At 38.5% G+C, this 21,197-nt stretch overlaps 1 protein-coding gene across 11 annotated transcripts in view; it reads left to right on the forward strand.

The window, feature by feature from the left end:
• Positions 1 to 21,089, forward strand: part of LOC142983872 (uncharacterized) — a 60,413-nt gene extending 39,324 nt beyond the window's left edge. For 5 of the 11 annotated variants that reach the window (XM_076131031.1, XM_076131035.1, XM_076131029.1 and 2 more), the window contains exons 16-37: positions 3,803 to 3,896; positions 4,229 to 4,329; positions 4,716 to 4,896; positions 7,404 to 7,577; positions 7,963 to 8,186; positions 8,491 to 10,169; positions 10,532 to 10,746; positions 11,166 to 11,309; positions 11,740 to 11,950; positions 12,322 to 13,039; positions 13,511 to 13,620; positions 14,869 to 14,955; positions 15,639 to 15,818; positions 16,284 to 16,490; positions 16,916 to 17,031; positions 17,521 to 17,604; positions 18,065 to 18,251; positions 18,587 to 18,688; positions 19,021 to 19,217; positions 19,638 to 19,820; positions 20,393 to 20,606; positions 20,947 to 21,089. In XM_076131031.1, coding sequence (XP_075987146.1) covers positions 3,803 to 3,896; positions 4,229 to 4,329; positions 4,716 to 4,896; positions 7,404 to 7,577; positions 7,963 to 8,186; positions 8,491 to 10,169; positions 10,532 to 10,746; positions 11,166 to 11,309; positions 11,740 to 11,950; positions 12,322 to 13,039; positions 13,511 to 13,620; positions 14,869 to 14,955; positions 15,639 to 15,818; positions 16,284 to 16,490; positions 16,916 to 17,031; positions 17,521 to 17,604; positions 18,065 to 18,251; positions 18,587 to 18,688; positions 19,021 to 19,217; positions 19,638 to 19,820; positions 20,393 to 20,606; positions 20,947 to 20,996 — 5,458 coding nt within the window. In that variant the 3' untranslated portion in view covers positions 20,997 to 21,089. The remainder of the gene's footprint in view (positions 1 to 3,802; positions 3,897 to 4,228; positions 4,330 to 4,715; positions 4,897 to 7,403; positions 7,578 to 7,962; positions 8,187 to 8,490; positions 10,170 to 10,531; positions 10,747 to 11,165; positions 11,310 to 11,739; positions 11,951 to 12,321; positions 13,040 to 13,510; positions 13,621 to 14,868; positions 14,956 to 15,638; positions 15,819 to 16,283; positions 16,491 to 16,915; positions 17,032 to 17,520; positions 17,605 to 18,064; positions 18,252 to 18,586; positions 18,689 to 19,020; positions 19,218 to 19,637; positions 19,821 to 20,392; positions 20,607 to 20,946) is intronic. The other 6 variants (XM_076131036.1, XM_076131034.1, XM_076131040.1 and 3 more) reach the window with 5 other exon arrangements.
• The last annotated feature ends 108 nt before the right edge of the window (positions 21,090 to 21,197 follow it).

Below are 21,197 nucleotides of genomic sequence, written 5' to 3' on the forward strand. Positions count from 1 at the left end.
TAAGTGAAATTTTACATTATGGAATAAGTGTTTTTTTGTGCTGTGGACAAGGATTGTTCTAGATTAACTGGTATGTCTTTCAGTTAACGTATTTTGGTTCGGATTTTTTGATCTACCGCACTGATTTGTATAATGTTTCTATTGCATTGCCAGTGTTATTGAGATATGTAAATTTAAAACTAACGTGTTGATAAATAAATAATGAAGATTTCTTTGACCTCGGCTTTTATATCTTTTCAGTGACTGATACTTTAAAACAAATCCTTCGTTAAATGTGTCATTATAGGCAACAATCGTTCTTTGAATCTAAAGAATAATCTAGAAAAATCTTCTAAAATACTACTAGATACTAGAAATTTCTACACTGAAAATATTGTTTATTCAGTGAATCTAAATCTAGCATAAATTACGAATCTATTTGCGTCTGTTCACCACAAATCCTAGACTTTAGGGCCGCCCTTATCCAATTTAGTATCGGCACCACCCCCTGCCGTCACCATGGTTACGGTAACCAAGTAAATGAGTTTGGTTGCCTGTGACCTCGCGTGCGACCAGTCTTAATACGACTCCGTACAATTTAATTGGACCGATTTCCCTTTGCGAAGGTTGTTTATTAAAATTTATTACTGTTTATGTAAACTAATAATTCTAAAATACGATTACCTTACAGTATTATTGTTGAGGAAGTCGCAGTTTGTGTTTGAAAGCGTAAAGTTCTAATAGGGTATTTTTTTCCGTGTGGTTTGTCAAAATTTCGAAGTGATAATGTCCGTGACATGTGGACCGGTGGCCACTGTTTATCTCAATTGTTTGCCCTCTAAAATACCTATGTTGTTCAATGTATATGGGTATGTTAATTTTGTTATTAGTGATCAGAATGAGCCCTTTGTACAGTTTCTTAGAAACTGCGTAACTCATGGTGTAGTTATAGTGTCAGTGTAAAATTCATAATCATGTAGGTCATGATATTGACAGTGAACTTGAAATTTTGACTCGTTCGGAAAAGGTAGTTTTTTTAACTAGTGAGTGAAACTCCCTTTGTTTGTGTCTGTCTTAAAGTAATTGCAATAAAACTAAGTACAATTTCATGTAGTATTTTTATCCTGGTTCTTGTCATTTTGTAAAGTGACGCATATCTTTGTGTAAAGTTTACAAAATGACCCTTTGGTGTGTTTTGCGTCTTACTTTTCAACCTCTACATTTCAACCCGCTTAGGCATAATAACGGTTAAAATTTTAATGGAACGTTCCCCAGACATTTTCGGTATTGTGTGCGGCAAATTGCATATTTTCGTACTACCTAATTAAAGTCTTGGTGACGAGTAAAAACATTATCTTTTAGATAAGATAGTGGATTATTGCATTACAAAATTAATTGCACAGGTAACCGGTTGCGTATAAACGTAAATTTTAGCTTTGAAGCGTGGTTTTAATACTCTGAATTCTCTGATTCGTAAATTTTATATGGTCTTTGTCATGGTCTATGGTTGATTGACCTCTTATACCTTTTTAAAATAAGGGTATATATCTCTTATGCCCGGTTTCTGAGGCACGTTTAGCTGTAGTTTATCTATTCAAACTGTCATTTTTATATGAGCTTAAATTGAATAGATTAACTACCGCTAAATGTTGTTCAGAAACCGCGGGTTAGTTATTTTGATGCAGATGCTCGATTTTCTAACTAGACAATGTCTTCTTCGTAAAAACAGTCCCGTATCTGAAATTCTGAACAGTTCTGGTATTCAATTAAATCGTATTTTAGAAAAGAGCTATGTTAGTTAGTGTCTTCTCGTAAACGAAATAACGATCAATAAATCATTCAGCTCATAAAACAACTGTAGCTGCAATTGTAACACATATTTTGCCTTTTCTAAAAACTAGACTGTAGTGTTCTCAACATCATCCTACTAGTATTATAAATGCGAAAGTTTGTGAGAATGTATGGATGTTTGTTACTCTTTCACGCAAATACTACTGAACCGATTACAATGAAATTTGGTATATAGTTAGTTGAAGACCCAGAATAACGCATAGACTTATTATCCCGGAGTTCCCGAGGAATCGGGATTTACACGGGAAGGGTTAACGCGCGGGCAAAGTCGCGGACGGCCTCTATTAGTTCATAATAATAAGTTTCAGCTACCATTTTACCATTTAAACGGATCCACGATCTGATTACTTTTTTTATTTAATTAGCTATCTATCAAAATCACTAGAAAAATTAATTACCCGACTTGGGAATCGTACCTCAACGATTTGCGATATATCTTCACTGAATCAACATTATTATACACGCACTAATTATCGCTAACACAAGTAGTGGCCTCGTCTCGTTGAATTTAATTGCAAAATTTAACACCTGAACAAACATCTCAATGAAGTTTCACATTACATGTCAGGGCTAACGGAATGTTTTTATGTTTTATATTAGCTCGTTTTCACTTAGAAGATACATATTTTTGGATAATAACTTAGATGGTGTGTATGGTCGTGTGTAAAGAAGGATTGTTAAGATATTAGCTTGATAAAATATGTCAAATGGCTGGGCACCTAACTAACGAGTTAAGTTTTCGGATTTAAACGTGACATATTTTGGTAAAAATAATAAAAAAATATCGCCATTGAAGTTACAGACGAACTTTTCGTTGGATGCAATTTTCATACCTTGTGTATGATGTGTAGACTAGTTTTTGTTTCATACTCTCCTATAAAAAAAAAAAACATTTCATACATATGCATGCGATTCCATAAACTTTATAAATATAACTTACACGATTAGCGTGCATTCGCTTAAACGATCGAACGTATACGTGCACGCGCGTATACTTGTACAAATAACAAGAAAGAGTTACAAAGAGATCCCTCGCTAAATGGCTTTTTTACTTGCTGGTAGCATCTCGCGGCTATATTCAGAGACACATATTTATTTCGCGCGTGTATACACGATTTCCCTTACTTCTAAATATCATGGTTTTATTTTTTTAGTTCCTGGTAGCGTCTTGCGGCTATATTCAGAGACATACATTTATTAAGCGCGTGTTATACACGATTGCTTCAATCGAGTTCAATCATTACCATTCTGAACGGAAGAAAGAGTTGTATTAACGGCTTAATAATACTGTAATAAATCAATTAAACTATAATGTGTATTTCTGACGCAATAGGTATTAACAGTGTCGAATACGTAGGTACTGAAACTTCCGGTGTTATAAAACGATATTAGGTAGTAGTGAAATCTTTATCAGTTCGCTGACGTCATTTGTACGTAATACGTATTATTTAAGTTAGTTTTATTATACAAACCTATTGGACAAATCATAAATATAGTATTTTTCCTATACAGTCTACAATATTTACGTGTTTTAAAAGTGTTTCAGAAATAGTTTAGTTAACCACAAGTTAAATCCGCTACTCTTTATAAAACGTTGATATCAAATACGGTGTAGTGACGTCACAGTTTCATATTTCTCGTTTGTATCAAATGAGTGCATAATGAAATGTTTCAGTCTGTGTTTATTATAATTTCAACATTATTAACGACAAAAAATACATAGCCTTAGTGTTAGATGAACATTTTACGTACGTTTATTTTTTTGTTAACCCTGTCAATACAATTGTTTAGATATTTCTATTGTTATTCGCATTGAAAATAAAACGGTATGATATTTGTTTTTTTACGCCGATTTTCATGTTTTCTATACATTACATATTTAAAACCTAGAAACATGATAATATAACTTCTGTTTGAAGTCGAAAACATGTATCGATGTGTAATATATTTTAATATGTTTGTTTGTTTGCAGGGAGAGGAGTGAGAAGAAGGCGCAGATGCTGTTCAATCAGGAGGTGATCATCGAACAGAACAGGCAGCAGATTTATGAACAACAACTTAGACAGGTGACTGATTTATAGTTCCAAAGATATTACCTAATTAACTGATCCTAGTCTAGTGGCTATTTACCCGCTTAGGGGATGACATCCGAATAAAAAAATGGTCTGTGTTAAACTGCGGGCTTTCCATCTACCAGTAAAGTTTCATCAAAATCTGTTCAGCAGTTTGGAAGAATAACATACAGACCTCCGCGTTCATATAATTAGTTTTTATATCCAGTAATATTTCAGGGTTAAATTACAGGTTTTTTTTTTTGTTAAGATTTTCGTTTTGGTTTCAAACGGTGGTGGCGACGGGAGATGTTAAATTGTTTGAACTGATTACTTATGGTGTTTAGATGAAGATGATACAAAACCAGCAGCAGGTCCCGGTGGATCAGGCAGGCCTGAAGGCTGGCCTCCTCAACGGCGTGGGACCACAACCGCTGACGGCTGTGCAGTAAGTATTACTGTTATTTGCTTTCGAATTAGATCTAGTTTCACTTAGTAGATATCTAATGCTGGGCCAGGTAGGCAACCGATTGACATCTGTAGCAGTACTAAATTGGACCACAAAGCTGACAATACACGCGAGAGAAGGAGCTAAGTGAAATTAGTATTGATTGGCTTTAGCCATGGAAGTTATGAAAGTTCAAAGTGGGTCCAAATTCTTGAATGCTAGACATTTGGTGAATCATTAACCACTTAAGATAAAAGGGACGTTAGTGTTATTTTAGTACAAAAAGCGTTATTTTGAAGTCAGAATTGAATTGAAACTGCTATTATTCTTAATGTCAAAATATGTTCACTCAACAATTGCTTTTAACAGTTTTTTCCTCTCCCCAGGCTAGATCCTCAATCGCAGCTCCTGCAAGCGCAACAGCACCTACTCCAGCAGCAGTTCCAGCAGCTGAACAGCGAGGAGACAGCCATGAAGCTGCTGCAGCACAACCTCATGCAGGCCAGGATCTCGCCTTCACTCGGGGTGGACCAGCAGTCGCTACTTGAACAGAACTTGAAGCAGCAGGTAAGGAGAAAAGAGAAGGGGGGATTACGTCACGGCTGAATATTTGCAGCATTCAGAGCCCCTTCATACTAGCGTTTGTCCAGCGTGGACTCGATGGTCAAACGCTAGTAAGAAAGGGCCCTTTGTTGACATGTGACCAATTAATGAATGTGATGAATAATTTTATAACGCAACGGGTCTTAAACGCGATTGAAAATTTAAGGTACCTTATTTGAAACGTCGAGGGATCAAATAAGGTATACTATACTAACCTTAAATTTTCAATCGTGTTTAAAACCCGTTGCATTATAATATTATGTGTAATAGTCGCGAGAATTTAAAATCGTGGGTGTAATAAAAATTTTAAATAAGAATTTCTCGTAATTATTTTTATTATATTAATATAACAAAATATTATATTACGAAGTTTAGTTATTTCAGTAGATCTGTTTTCAGTGCTAATGTTTTAAAAATGATGAGTCGTTTCTTGGATTTACTAACTTTAGTTATAAGTTGAGCAAGTTATAATTACTCACGATCGAGCCTCTTGCCAAAACACAGTTAGCTAGCCAATTAGCCAATTAGCTTGTCAAAGCAAGTTAAATGATTCACAGTACCATCATGCACAGGAGACATGATTCACTGTAAGTTCGCACAATCGCTACACAAATCACTAACAGCAAATTTCAGGAATCATGTGTTGAAAAATTTCATTTACGAAGACTTCAGGACTTCATAGGGATCAAGTAATACTCATGTTATAACAAGTTATTCGTAAGCGTGTGAGGCGATCACAAGACTGTCTAGCATGCTTATATATTATTTCTATATATATTCTATATCTTTGCAACTATATATTATTATCTATTATGTCTGTACATACTTGCATCCCCACTGGGCCAGTTTCACAAGTTTATGAATTTTCTCGTTGCTTTTATTCAGCTTTCTAGGACTTCGGTGAGTACTACAAAATTTAGATGATCATTCATAAGCGTGTGAGGAATATTGAGAGCTCTTGCAACAATCCCTTCTACTTTTTCTTGTCTTCTTTTTAGGCTTAAAGCGTTTACAGAACGAGTGTATTTTCGATACAGTTCCAATATATGACTTATTGACTACACATATGCACGAAATAAAGTCTAACATATTGATTCATAGAGAATCTTTTTATTTATTTATAGACCGTGCCCGTAAGTAAGCGTGCACGCACGTAACATGTACGTACAAAATTAAAACGTGTCGAAAATATAACCTGTATGTAACCGCTCTTATTGTTTTCAAAATTAAATGTTTCGGTGTTTATGCAGCCGCATATGGATGTCCGTTCTTACCAAAATTAGGATAATATAAATAGGATTTTTCCTATAGGTAGTGTAGGACCCTCTGCATGGTTACTAAGAAAAAGTCGTGGCACTACCGATTTTTCTATTTGAAAATATTTTTCTATATTATGTCCTTTCCCTGATAATCTTAGAGGTTTGGCGTATTACAAAACAAAAAAAAGGTAGACCCGAGTTCAGACATTCCATAGGTATTAACTGAACCTTAAAATACAAAGTTAAGGTGTCATCTTACCGTTTTTTCAATGTAAGTCGTCGAATAAAGATATTATCCGATGCTTTAGTTTAGAATATTGTTTTTCAGCACAGCTTAGGAAAACTGATTGGTATATTTATAGCACGTTATTTTATTTCCCCTTCAACGCTAAAGCAAAGTTAAGTCTTTGCTTGCTTTACGGGCCTAGCGTACTATCTTTCATACACACAGCTTTTATATTTTAATATGCGACCGCCTGTGAATGCATGGTGGCTAGGTGTGTAATCACAGGCGATTGTATGTTAAACTGTGAAAGCGATTAGCCATCACCTTGGCTTACTACAAGTGCGTTAGCCCTTACTGTCGTATCGTATTTTGAGCTAAATGTCCACTGCTACACGTAGAAACCTTTTTCTATTAAATCTATGTCCTCTATATGTTGTGTTTCACAAGTGTTTTTTTTATTTATTTTCAATGTTTGTTCGTTAGTCGTGAACTTAATGTGATAATTTTATTATTCGACATGAACTTTCTACATTACAACTTAAACAACGATCTATATTTTTTTCAAAAGTTTGGTTAGATTTCCTATCTCCGAGCTCCAATTGTTATTTTTTTATTCGGTACTTCAAAAAGTTGTTTAACTAGATCATAATATATTTTGAAATTCATGATAGTCATCATGGTATCTATACGTCAAAGTCAACGACTTGATTTCGTCAACTATGATTGACCATTATAATAACTGAATCTACCACTCGTTCGGAAACGGTTTTAAAGCTTTAGGTAGCGTTAGCAGTAAAAACGTTAGAGGAGACAATACAACATACACAATAATACTGATTGCTAGGAAACATGCTTGCTTAAACCATACATAGCATAAACCTGGCATACAAAAACAGGTTCTTAAAACCGTGCTTCATAAACAAGTCTATAAAACGGACCATTCCACAAAATACTGAACAAGAATGAACCAAGATCATTGATTGTAGGTGATGATGGAGCAGAATCTCTACAGCCAGCAGATGCTGGAGCAGTCGGTCCAGGGCCAGGCGCTGATGGACCGCCAGCAACAGAACTTGCTGGAACAAGCACCCTCGCAGACACAGCTGCAACCAGCTCTGCTTAACCAACAGTTAACTGCTGAAATTAATAATCAAAACCAGGTACGAAGTCGATTTCTTCAGTAGTTCGTACTTCGTGTGAATGTCGATAAAGAAGTCTTGGTTTTGGAACCTAAATCCGGGTGTTTTGAATGACTGCTGTTCTCAAAAGAGATAGCGTCTTCCTATTTCATCCTTTTTTATTGGAGTGTTTTCTGTGACCGAGAATCGATACTACGACCCTCAGGTGCTCTAGCAACATTGTGACACCGTAACCACTGACGTCACCATCGGTCACATTGACGTCGGGTGTCTAATATTATCAAATGCTAGCTTATGACTATTTGGACCACAATCCGTAATTGTTATCTATCACTCTGCTAAATATTATCCAAATCGGTTCAGCCGTTTACACATTTAAGTACTACAAACTAAATCCTCTTTTCAGGTATTACAGCAACAAATAATCCAGCAACAACAGAACATAATAGCCCAGCAAGCGGCCGCCATCCAGCAGAAACAGCTGGAGGAGCAGCTCACGGCTCAGGAGAACATCATCGCTGGGCCGCAGAATCTCGTCACCGGCCAGATGCTGGACCCCTCGCTCCAGAACTTGCAGAACATACTCTCGCAGATCATACACAGACCTGATACGCTGCAGTCTAGGTTTGTGTAAGGATTCGTTTTAGTTTTTTTTTTGTTTGTTTGTTAAATATATTGTGTTGGGTGTATTTAAATTTTGTTTGGCCTAGCGTAGCCTAGTCTAGACCCAGTACATAGTTATAAAATTGAATGTCTCATAGTATCTAAATCGTCAATAATTTATTTGTTTATTGGTTAGAACTTACAAGTTACATTGAAATTAACTAAAGCTGTAGTAAAAGACAGTGTCTTCAATATTTTTTTTTTGTTTTATGCTTAACTAACATGTAGTTCTGTAAATCCCAAATAAAAGATTTCTTGCTTTTGTTCTTAGGAAAGAATCGGAGTCAGAAACTCAACCCCTTCAAACACAGCCTCAACAAACCCAACAACTCAATCAACAACAGACAGAAAACTTAGAAATGCAACAAAACCAAGAGCAAGAGCAACAACAACAACAACAGCAGCAACATCAACAACAACAGCAGCAGCAGCAGCAACAGCAGCAGCAGCAACAGCAACAACAACAGCACCAACAGCAACAGCAGCAGCACCAGCAAGCTTTACAACAGAAAATGCAAAACTTAATCGGAGCTCAAATGCAACAACAAAATGTAAACTTTCAACAAAACCAACAGTACGTCCAGCCTATACTATCCACTGCTGTTGATCCAACATTCATAGCCCAACAACAACAAGTCGCTCAAGCCCAACAACAAGTGGCCCAAGCCCAACAACAGTTAGACATGCAAAAACAAGTCCTCGCGCAGCAACAACTAGTCTTACAACAACAAATGTTGACTCAACAACAGTTAATAATGCCGGGACAGACATTATCTCCGCAACACTTCAGACATTTTCAACAACAACAACAGTATTTAGCTCAACAAGAACTACAGTTGCAAACTCAACAGAATTTTATTACTCAGAATTGGGCAATATTGGCTCAGAAACAACAAATAATGGATCAACAGCAGCAGAAAGTTGAAGAGATATTGAGGAGTCAAAGGCCTATGTATCAGAGGCAAGGTTCTGAGCAGAGTCAGATCAGTTCTGCTGACGTACATGACCAACAACAGGTGATGATGCCTGAGCAGTACTCGCAGAAACCACAGCTCCAACAACAAATGTCCGTTGATCAAATGCACTACAATAAACAGCGATCAGACGATCACTATCACCAGTTGCCCACGATGCAGGGTCAGTCCCTTCCTCACAGTATGCAGATGCAACAAAACTTTAGCGTGGTACAGCAGAACGAGAGGCAGATATCTAGTCATGAAGGCACTCCGGTGCAGAATTATACTGCCAATCCTTTGCAAATGTACCAGCAAGCGCAGAGCCAGCCTGTTCAGATGATGCAGAATGTGCAATATCAAGTTGAGTCGTCGATACCTTCGTCGGTCGCTGGTCCCATGCCGCAGAGCATCCCTCAGTCAGTCCCTCAGGAAGTAGGTCAGATGTCGGCGGTGCCCCAGTCTATTCCGCAGTCGATGACGTCAGTGCCGGTGCAATCAGTCCCCCAGTCAGTCCACTCCGTCCCTCAGCCGATTCACTCGCTGCCTCAGCCGGTGCAGACGATCCCTCAGCCGGTTCAGTCCGTCCCACAGCCTACTCAGTCTTTACCTCAGCCTGTACAAACTATTCCGCAGTCGACTCAAGCGATGCCTCAGCCGATACAGACGGCTCCACAAGCTATCCCCACTCTTCCTCCCATGCAGCAATCAGTCCAGACGTTACCACAGTCGACCCAACCTGTTGGCCAACCGATCCAGCAACAAATCCCCCAACAGATCCAACAGCAGCAGATACAGCCTCCTCCTATAGACATAGCCCCTCAGCAGTTGAACTTGGCTTCGGAACAGGTTGAGAACGGCTACCATAGTAATGGTAATCAGAAAGAACAGTTCCTGACTCCGTTGACAGAGTTCCCTAATAACCACTCGGAGGCCATCAGGCATCCTGAACTCAGTTCCGTTGAGGAGAAGCAGGCGGAAACCCAGCAACAAGAAGGTTAGTAGAATATTGTCTTATTAAACTATTAAATAATATTATTACCAAAAATGACACTTATTTATTCCGAGCTTTTTATTGCTTACTTTTCTGTAAGTTATAGTCCAAAACCTTATTGAATTTGACTAAAGAGCTTTTGACATTTTAAAACAATCATCGAGTCCCAACAGACTAGGGACCAATATTCAATAAAATACTCTTTCTACAACAAAACCCATTTGTTAATCTATACAATTATTATTGACACTAACAAGGGAAAAGCGATCAATTATTTGTTTTTTAAGCGAAATGGCATAAACAGTCTCCTAAAATTGAATTATAATTATTACTTGTTTTAAATGTTTGCATTTTTTGTCGTTCAGCGGGTACAGCCATATCGTCTCCTCAAACGGGCGAGCGCAAGTCACGCGGCTCGAAGAAGCGCTCCCGCGAGAAGGACAAGCTGCCCAAGCTGACGGTGCTGGACGTGAACGAGGAGGCCACCGTGGTGGAGTGCCAGCTCGAGTCCAAGTCCAAGACCGTCACCTTCAAGTTCGACGTCACCGATGTTAATCCTGAAGAGATCGCTAGTAATCTTGTAAGTGGATTTGAAGTTAGTTAGAATATTGCCTGTCTTGATCCTGTTGACATTCAATTTAAAATTGCTGAGCATATTCTAGTAATCATAATGTATGCTTATTATGGTTTTTGGAGACACGATGTTTTCCCTTTTTAATAATATTGACGACCTTCGTAGCGTAGTGATTACGGTGGTTGCCACGCCAGTACTATTGCGTCGGCAGGTCGTGTGTTCGATTCCCACACGGGACGGGAAATTATATGTATAAAATAAATAAATGCCTGTAATACAAGAATGATTCATAGTGCGGGAGTAGTCATTAAATAAAAATGTACAACGTTTTTTTGATAAAACAATACTTTGTTATTGTACTTTGTGTATTTTGAGCCAGATTACAGATACATGATAATTTTCTAACATTTGTTTCTTTATGTCAGGTATCAAACAACTTGCTGCCGGAGTGGCAGAGCGCGGCGTTCATGGAGCTGATCAAGGACATCGTGAGCCAGCTCATCAGCAACCCCGGCGTCACGCCCGTGCTCAACCCCGCACACCACTCGCTCAGGCTCAACATCGACAAGGTTATACAACCCTCTAATAACTTAACTTGATTTTTATGAGGATAACAGTATTAAATGTTTTCATCGTGTTAGAAACCTATGAAAATCCTAAGGAAGTTAAATCCTCATGGTGTTGTTGTGATTAGTTGATAATTTAAATCAAAGACGACAAGGTGCTGGGTAGCAGTGATAAGTGTTCAGTAGCTTTGATATATTGTAAGTGCTCGTATAAGCACGTACCTGCGATGCCAGTAAGATACACAAAGTTCTTATTCGTTCTAATTTTTACAGTGCTGATTACCGTTGAGGTATTGCATTTTTCAGTAATATATATTTTTTAATAATATTATGTCCATGTAATAAGACAGCTAGAGTCTTATTTTTGAGATTTATTTTTCCTAGAAAAATATCGGATAAGAAAAAGAGTACAATAATATTCCCATATTTCCAGACTGACTACGACTCGGAGACGACGGAACGCGAGGAGAACCTGACGGACTCGAACCAGGACAATTCGGAGTGTACTACACCGACGGCGTCGCACGACAACATCGCGGCCGAGCTGGCCTACGACCAGCCTGACCCTGAGCCCCTGCCAGAGGTCATCAAGCCCACGCACATCGACACCGTCGCCAGGAAGATCAGCACGGCTTCCTCTATAGGTAACCACTTGTTTTATTACAATCTGCTGAAAAATAATAGGCTTTTAAAAATAATAGGGGTGTACATACTATAGATAAAGTCTTGCTTTATTTCCGTGGGGATAGGTTACCAACCAAACAAAGAGCGCCTCTTGCTGCAATCTTTACAAACTTCCTTCTCTCCTTTACAATCATATAATTGGTCTTTTCGAAATTAACTTTTTGAGTGATTTCGGGTCAAAAAAGTCTTGCCGTTGAAAAACTTTACATCTTTTTTCACCAATATTACTCTTTTTACGTTTACTGTGAATCTTGTTCAACTGTACAATTAAGTCGTCTTAAGTGATTCTTATTTTGTTATACAACTATTATAACTTAATTCCTTACACCAGGTTCTAATCAATCAGACGGTGGATCAATGGCGCCTGAACGCTCCGGGAGCACAGAATCACAAAACGGCGAGAAGAAACAACAGAAGCCAACTCGCAAGATATCACGCTTTCTAGTCAGTCCCGTCGTGGACCGCGGCGAGCACGTGCCCGAGGAGAAGCACGACGAGCCGCAGATCAACGGCATCGACAAAGACATCACACCGCAGCCACAAGAATATGTTCCTACGCACCAGTATTCTGTACCATCACAAGCGCCGCCCGTAGACCACAGGCCCGACGCGCCCATCCCACAAGAACTCCGCCCAGAAATACAGCCAGAACGACCCTTAGAGTTAAAGCAAGAGATTCCCGCGACAGTCACAGTGCCAATGCCAGCTCCTATAGTGTCTAACATACAGTCAATCCCACAAATACCTGTTCAAAACATAATTAATCCTAATTTATTAACCGCTACTACCCTCCAGCCTAATCTAACTACGCCGCTTCAGATAGCAACTGATAGTCCTTTGTTAGGGTTAAGTCAAGTTGGGACCCCTATGGGGGTTGGTGGGGAGCTTCTGAACATTGGCCTGGGACATATGGGGGGCGGGCTGGACCCGTCCGTGGGGGCCCTGGGGCTAACCACGCAACAGACGTTGACCCCTATCCCTGGGGTGACGGACGCGTTGCCCAACGCTGAGAATATACAGAGGATGCTGTTGAAACAAAACATTATGAAGTGAGTTAGATTTTATCTATGTTAATTTGTTCTTTTTCTTTTATAAATGAAGGTAAGTAGCCTAGATTGGAGCCATTTAGATATATATTTTTTATAACTTGGAAAAGGTATGCAATTATGTACTACTAGATGTTTGCTGTTTACAAGTTATTTACTACTAACAAGAACTATTTGCAACTCTCCGCGCTAAAAACACTGTAGAGCTAGTCCAAACATCCGCTGAATTTATAAATCAAATGGTCTTTATTTGATCCCAGGTCTTCACTACCATCATACTACTGATTACATTAAAATTAGTTCAGCTGTTTGACCATGAACACTATTAAAATCAATAATTCAATGGCAAACTGTGTTTTTTAACCACTTATTTTGAATAACTAACAGAACTTAAAAATTAAAATCTAATAAAGCCAAACTAAAAAGAACTCTTTTTTAAATGTTTTATTAACAAAAGCTCTTTTTTGCCCTCAGTCAACAACAAAACCTCTCCGGCCCGAACCTGCTGGGTCTACTGAACCAGCAGACGTTCCCGCAGCCAGACCTGGCCCTCCACAACACAATACTGAACAACACACAGCCCGGTGAGTGTTTATATAGTAATGTACTGTTATATTATGATTTATTTGTTGTTTCCATGTTGCATATTATATTCACTTAGTTATTACGTTTAGAAGGTTTGAAATATACATTAATGATAAGAAGAAGAGTTAAAAAAGACTGGTAAAATTAAATGAAAATTATGTCAAATATAATACGTAGATTTTCAAGTATCATATTAAGGAAACGATGAGTCGTAGTTTAAGTTGAATGCTACTAACGTGTCGGCAGAAGACTGCTAACACTCAGTATAACGCCTTTTCTATATATAAAGTATACTAGCGGACCCGACAGACGTTGTCCTGTCTAATAAACTAAAAATTAATTAAAAAAACATTGTCCAGCGGACAAAATTTTGAATCTAAACCATTCTCAGATCCCCTTGAAAACACACAAAAAAATTCATCAATATTGGTCCAGTCGTTTAAGAGAAGTTCAGTGACATACACACTTACAGAAGAATTATATATTATTAATTATTAATATTTCAAGCTAAATAATATTATGTAATGAAAATATTGTGCAATGAATGTAAAGAAAAAAGTAACCTTAAATGTATATTTCAAACCTCACAGTCCTTACTACCTAGAACAATTAAAATAATGTTTTCTCTCATAATTAATCATTAGAATTTGATTTGCAAATTAATGTCTGTGATGAAATGCAATCCCCAGTCCCCTTTAAAATATTCACAATTCGTTTTAAATAGTTTGTTAGTTTCGACTATGTTTATGTACGAAATTATATAATAATATATTTTTCTAATCAAACTAAAACACTACATTTTTCTATGTGTATTATTATGAGTTGCCAACTATTATTATAATGTACTAGCTGACCCGGCAGACGTTGTCCTGCCATATAAAAAAAGTGTCACTTAGGGGTATGAAAAATGGATGTTGGCCGATTCTCAGACCTACTCAATATGCTCACAAAATTTCATGAGAATCGGTCAAGCCGTTTCGGAGGAGTATGACAACGAAAACTGTGACGCGAGATTTTATATATAAGATTTAAAACGATCAAGCAAATTATTATTTACTTAGATTCTGCTTGACATTTCGACACAAGTTGCTATCACCGTGATCGCAAGCTGATACATTAAAAAAACTCTTAAATTATCTTCTTTACATACTCAATATTGTACATAAACATAGCCAATAAGTGTGTGTGCGTGTACCTTACCTGTGTGTGTGCACGTTGTGTGACTAACGTGGATGTTGTGACGTCAGCGCCGCCGATGATGGCCGGCCGGTTGCCACCGCAGTACCAGCAGCCAAAGTACTACCAGCCTATGAGGGCTACCAACGACTTTATAGGTAAATATGCACTGTCTCTGTCTAACTAGTGGCGAGGGAAAGAGAGGCGAATATGTGTTATAGAAACAAATGCTTGCAACCAAATTCAGGAATATCATTCAATTTTAAAAAGTATTTCCGTTGCTACGATACGGGACTAAGTGATAAATATGATAGTTGTTTCGAAGTTCCGCCGTTAATTGACTGACTTTTAGAAAGTATATAATGATAGTATTAGAGAGATTAAAAAAAGTATTTCGCCAAGAAATAAAGTCGTCTCTCTTTTCCCCCTATATTTTTATAGTGACCTGAATGAACCATCTATCTAAATCTGCCATGTTTTGTGTGTCTTTAAAGCTTCATCATGTGAGCACTAGCAATCCCATATTATTCTCAATTTCCACAAATAAGTTTTAGTTATGTAGAAAACATCTCATTAACAAAACTTACCTAATTGAAATTAGATTTATATTTAAGGGTTTGGACTTCCTATTTGATCTGAAGATTTTCTCAATATTTCGACAGTTTGTCGCAAAAAAACTCAATACAAAGCGACGTTTTTCATAAATCTGTTGTATGAAATTAAATCGTTAAAATAAATTAAATGTACTTAACTTTGAAATAAAATACATTCTTATTAAAATATCTTTAAAGTACATTCTTAGCCTAAAGTACTTATAATTATGATGAGCCTTTTTCTCCAGCTCAACAGCAAGCGCTCCAGACGTCAGTGAACCAGCTAGCCAATCAGCAGATGAACCAGCTCGGCATCATGGGGCTGGCGGCACCACTGCCCCCTCAGACTATCTTCCCGCATCAGAGCATGGCGCAGAACCTCGCCCTCAACCAGAACCTTATGGGACAGAATCTTGGACAAAACTTGGGTAAGCATCTTTGACTATCCATATGTATTACTTTTTAACAGACTTCAAGAACGATGATGAATATATGGGACGTCCCATATAAATTTGATCCAGATTTGATGTCTTGTTTTTGAGATATGATCCTTAAGAAGGCGTAACTTTATTTATGATGAAATGGTCATGTTCTTTTTATGGTGGTTGTAAAGTGATTTTGCTTAACTTAAACATAAATAAATAATCTTTGTTTGTTTGTCTGATACGTAACCCTAACACCCTTGTCCCTAAGTATACCTTAGGGATATGCGAGTGTGTTCGTACTCTTTTAAAAAAAATAGAAATTAAACTTCTTCTTTTTCATCGAGATCCTTGCCTGGCAATAGTTTAAAAAAGTATTTCGGAAATTCCCCAATACCCTGTGTTCATTTGTGAAAATTATTAATTTACTCAAAGATTAAGCTAAATTATTCATATGACATCTTTTTATAGGTCTAGCTACTCAAAACCTCGGCTTAGCCGGTCAGAATCTCATTGGCGGTCAGAACTTGGCGCTGGGCGGTCAGAACCTAGCGCTGGGCGGTCAGAACATTGCCCTGATGGGTCAGAACCTGGGACAGCTGGTGGCGCACCGGACGATGCACCACGCGCTCGCCAGACGGGCCGTCGACATGGACATGGCCGGTAACTATCATAATGGTACTGTGTCTATACTTACTTATTATTCATAGTTTTAATTTCACCTACTTCTGTTCTTATTATTTCAGTTATAAATAGCTAAGGCTGTCTTTTTCTTTTATTTTGAGCCAATCTGTGTTTAAATTAAAAATTCTATGTTATATTAATATACATATTGTGGTCGTCACGCAATGATTAAGGCTAATATCGCGGTGGGAGGGTCCTGCGTTCGATTCCCACATGAACAAACAATTACGGCTTTATTTGTAGATTATTGAGCTTATTTTTATTATAACTCTCACGACATACTATGGTCATTTTAAGTCCCAAATTCTCAGAGAAAAGAAAATCAATGCTGCTCTTTGTCACTACATACTTACTCTTATATACTAACTATACTGTGACTGTAATATATGTAATAACATATAATTTACTTTGTCCCACAGGCATGACGAACGTGAACTCGACGGGCTCGTCTCAGCCGAGCACGCCCAACAAGACTCAGTCGTACAACGAGTACATGCTCAGTCTCAGGCATAAACTAGCCTCCATATCTAATAGCGTGAGTATACATCATTGAATAAATATAACCCATTACTGTCTCAATGCTGGGCAAGGGTCTACTCCCGAAATGAGGGAGGTGTTAGGCCTTGAGTCCACCACACTAGCTAAGTGCGGTTTGGGAGCATACACATTTATTATATTACACAATGTACTTGTGTTTTAAAGCTTGTACATAAAACTGCGTATCAACGCGATTTGAATGTGCAACGCAGGAAACTTCGCGAAAATTGTTTTCTATGCGATTTTGTGCCGGAACCCTATTCTTGGTATAACTTTTGTTAAAATAAATGATTGTTGTTGGAAATTAAAATATAACGTATTCTTTATTAGAGCAAAACCATTGGTTTTAGTTAACAAATCTGAATTATATTTCTTCATTCGACCGTAAATGTAATTACGATTTCCGATTGCAATGTAACAGTTTTATTAATGAATACGGCAAAGTTAATTTAGCCATAATACAAATGTCTTGTTTGTTGTTCCTCAGGGTCCGGTATCGCCCCAGTCACCTTTAGAATATAGTCCTGCTTTATCTCCAACACATCGACCGCCACTGCATAGTATGCCCAAGGTAAACTTTACAAATTATTTTGCATTGTTTAACATTACCAAAATTTACTTGAGAAGTTTGTGGTTGAGTGGTTCGTATCTCACTCAATCTTTAATAAAAATAGATTTGGTGCTAAATTAAACCTTCGCGCTAATTTAAACTTAATTAATGGAAATGATGTAACTATGTGCTTATGTATGATAAGCACACATAAAGTCAACGAAATTTACGTGCTGTATGCATAGATTATATCTAAATCGTACCTATCAATACTCTATCTAAAGCTCAAATGGTTTTTCAGTCAATTTACGTAAGAGGTCGCAAACAAAACGACAATTACATTGATATGTGATTCTATCTAAATAATACCTAACAACGCTCCATTTAAAGCTCAATTTGTTTTTCAGTCTATTTACGTAAAACATTGCAAACAAAACGTAGACAGTATTTCCTACATGTCATTTTTCAATCGTGTCCCCAGAGCTCGGTGAGCTCGGTGGCGGACGGCGGCGGCGGGGCGGCGGCGCCCAAGTCGCGGCACGCGGCGCAGCTGGCGGAGCTGGACCACGAGCTCAGCAAGATCAGCCTGCACTACAAGAGCGCGCCGCCCAAGGACTTCGACGACCATCCCGGCCATGATGCCGCGCCCGCGCCGCATGCCTACGCCGGTCTGTACTGCGCTTATGTACTCATGATTTAGTCCATATTGTAGGTTTTAGGTTATTTTTGAAGAGAGCATTAATAGCTTAATTAGTTACAGAGGTAATCTGTCACTGCATAAGTTGTGAATTACAGTGAAACCTGTAGATTTTTGAAATCTACTCTTTATTCAATGTGACATTTCGACTTACATGAAGAATTTAATTTGAAATTCTATAGGATATAAGATAATTCTATTTAAATGTTTTTATGAATCCTTATAGTATATTTTTTTTTATTGGTAATCTACTTGATTTCATATTTTAAGAATGAAAATGTATTTATTCATTATTGCGTTGTGTAGAGCTGGGTCCGGAGTGGGAGTCTCGGTCGGCGCGGTTCCGCGTGTCCCGCGCGGCGCCGTGTCGCGGCTACGAGCTGTGCCGGCTGATGCCTAACGAACATGGTAAATATAAAGCCCCATTAATAATATTGGAAACATTTTTGTTTCCTCCTCCTAGCTTGTTTTTGAACCTTCTCGAATTATTTTATATAATATTTATTGATTCACAATATTAATAATAGTAGTATTAATTGCTCAGATCAAACATTTAACTGTGACAATATTCGTGTCTTGCATCTGAATAGATTGTATAATTATAATTGAAAAGTACTTGTAATTTATGCAAAAGCACGGTTGCATGAACTGACTGATTATTTCAAAATAAAGTTTACATAAAACGATTATACTTCTAAAACAACTGAAGACTGTATCTCAACATGATATTTTGTGTGCAGAAGGCGCCCTAGACTCGGTGTCGCTGGCGGACAACACGTCGATGTACGAGGAGGGCGCGGGCGCGGGTTCGTGTCCCGGCTCGTGCCCGGGCGACACGTACGTGATCACGGACGCGCGCGCGCACACGTACCTGGTGCACGACGCGCTCGCCGATGTCGTCGCCACCATCATCGACCCCAACCGCACTCCGCAACAGGTCCCTACTAAACTCTTATCTAATAAGATGATCATGCTCCAATTATTGACTACTGTCCATTTTAAGGTGACTTTATCATGTCATCTCAGTATATAACATTGTTACACTAACTATTCTCGTTCTGTGCTACTCATATTTAAATCTTTCAGACAAATTTAATAAGATCATATACTCATTTTACTACATGGTATCACGTTCCATTTATTTATATGAAGATTATTTATAATGTGTAGTGATGATAACAAAGTGATGTGAAACATTATGAACGTATAGAGTACGTTTTGTTCACACTTAGACAATTCAAAGCATCATATTTTTAGTATGTTTTAAAGTAAGTTTAACTATTTTATCACCGTCCAAAAGAAAATTGACCAGCAATATAGAGGATGTTCTTTGACGTATTATGTTTGTATCGCGCAGGGTGAGTCGGCTATGTCCCCGGAGGGCCCGGAGGAGGGCCCGGCCAGCTACCTGATCGTGGACCCGTGGCGCTCGCTCACGTGCGCCGTCATCGACCGCGCGCTGCGCCTGGCGCGCGACCAGCACTTCGCGCCCTTCCGCGACGACAAGTACACCGCCTGCGATACTGTGCCTGATGTTGAGGTCAGTCTTACTTCTTTTTCTTGTCGTATGGTTAGTGGTCAACCTAGTGTCAAAGTGCCGAAAGACCTTTGACGTGGCTTAACGACTGTTATCTTAATTGACAACAACCGGGAACGACTTTTTACGTCCTCTCCGAAGCACGGAGACGCCCTGTTCAAATACCACTATGCGGTCACCCATCTATGGAATGACCGTGCCAAGGTCTGCATAACCCACAGATCGTTTACCGACCGGTGAGCGCGACTGGCTACGGGCGCCTATACTGCCTTTGTGATCAGAGCGGTATTGTATACGACTGTTGATCATGGACCAGGTTCGATTCCCAGGGCGATCAATGTATTTCGGCTTTTGTAATTTAGGTTATTAAAATATTCTCAAAAGTAGCCCGGAGTTCAATAGCACGTTTCTCTACAGTCGATTGCATGATGCATCATCGATGCATTATTTTTACAGGATTCTACCGAATACCGATACCGATAATGGAAAAATAGAACTACAGTAACGTGCCAGGTGTATGGCCATAGGCTGGACCCCTATTACATATAAATATAATGAAGCTTCTTTTGATTCAGGGCGGCGAAGTAGTATCAGTAACGGAGGAACTATCTCGATGGAAGTTGATCGAGGCGGGCGAGGGCGGGGCCTGGCGGGAGGGCGTGGCCGTGGCGCCGGGGGGCGGGGCCGCGGGGGGCGGGGCCGCGGGGCGGGGCGAGCTGCGCGCGCACGTGCACGTGGAGCGGGACCTCGCCGCCGACGTGCTGCTCACTGAACATCTCACCGATAAAGGTATACTTCAGAAATTACTCATTGTTTTTGAGTAAGTGAAATTTGTTAGTGGCATAAATACTTAGTTATAATCGCTACCAACCGTAAGACCGATTTGGTTTAAACAGTATCAATTTAAATATAATAGTTTTCTTTGACAAAACTTGTCATAACTACGTTATTTTTCGTATATTTTTAAAACCAGTGATTTATTTTGAACCTTTGCCTACACATTTGGCCTGATTCTTTAGTACAGTACTTCAGAAATGACGGTTTTTTAAAACTTACGTTATTTCTTTTATAAAATAAAACATTTTAATGAACATTATTAACCTAATGGTTGTGTGTTGTCTGTTTCCAGTGCTGTGCCGCCAGGTGGTGCTGGTATCGGTGCGGCCGGCGCAGTTATGACGAGAGTAGCCAACACCTGATGTACCTTATATTTATTGTAACATATATTATATCACTACACGTTAATTAAATATTCATATGTGATATCTAGAATATTAGTGTTTCATTTGAACATATAACAAACACCTTTTAGTTATCAAGAGAATATAAGTATACATTTTTGCGGCTACGATTGTGACGGGAGGTCATGGTTCGATTCCC

The sequence above is a fragment of the Anticarsia gemmatalis genome, chromosome 25, assembly GCF_050436995.1.
Source record: "Anticarsia gemmatalis isolate Benzon Research Colony breed Stoneville strain chromosome 25, ilAntGemm2 primary, whole genome shotgun sequence".
Classification (NCBI taxonomy): Eukaryota; Metazoa; Arthropoda; class Insecta; order Lepidoptera; family Erebidae; genus Anticarsia; species Anticarsia gemmatalis.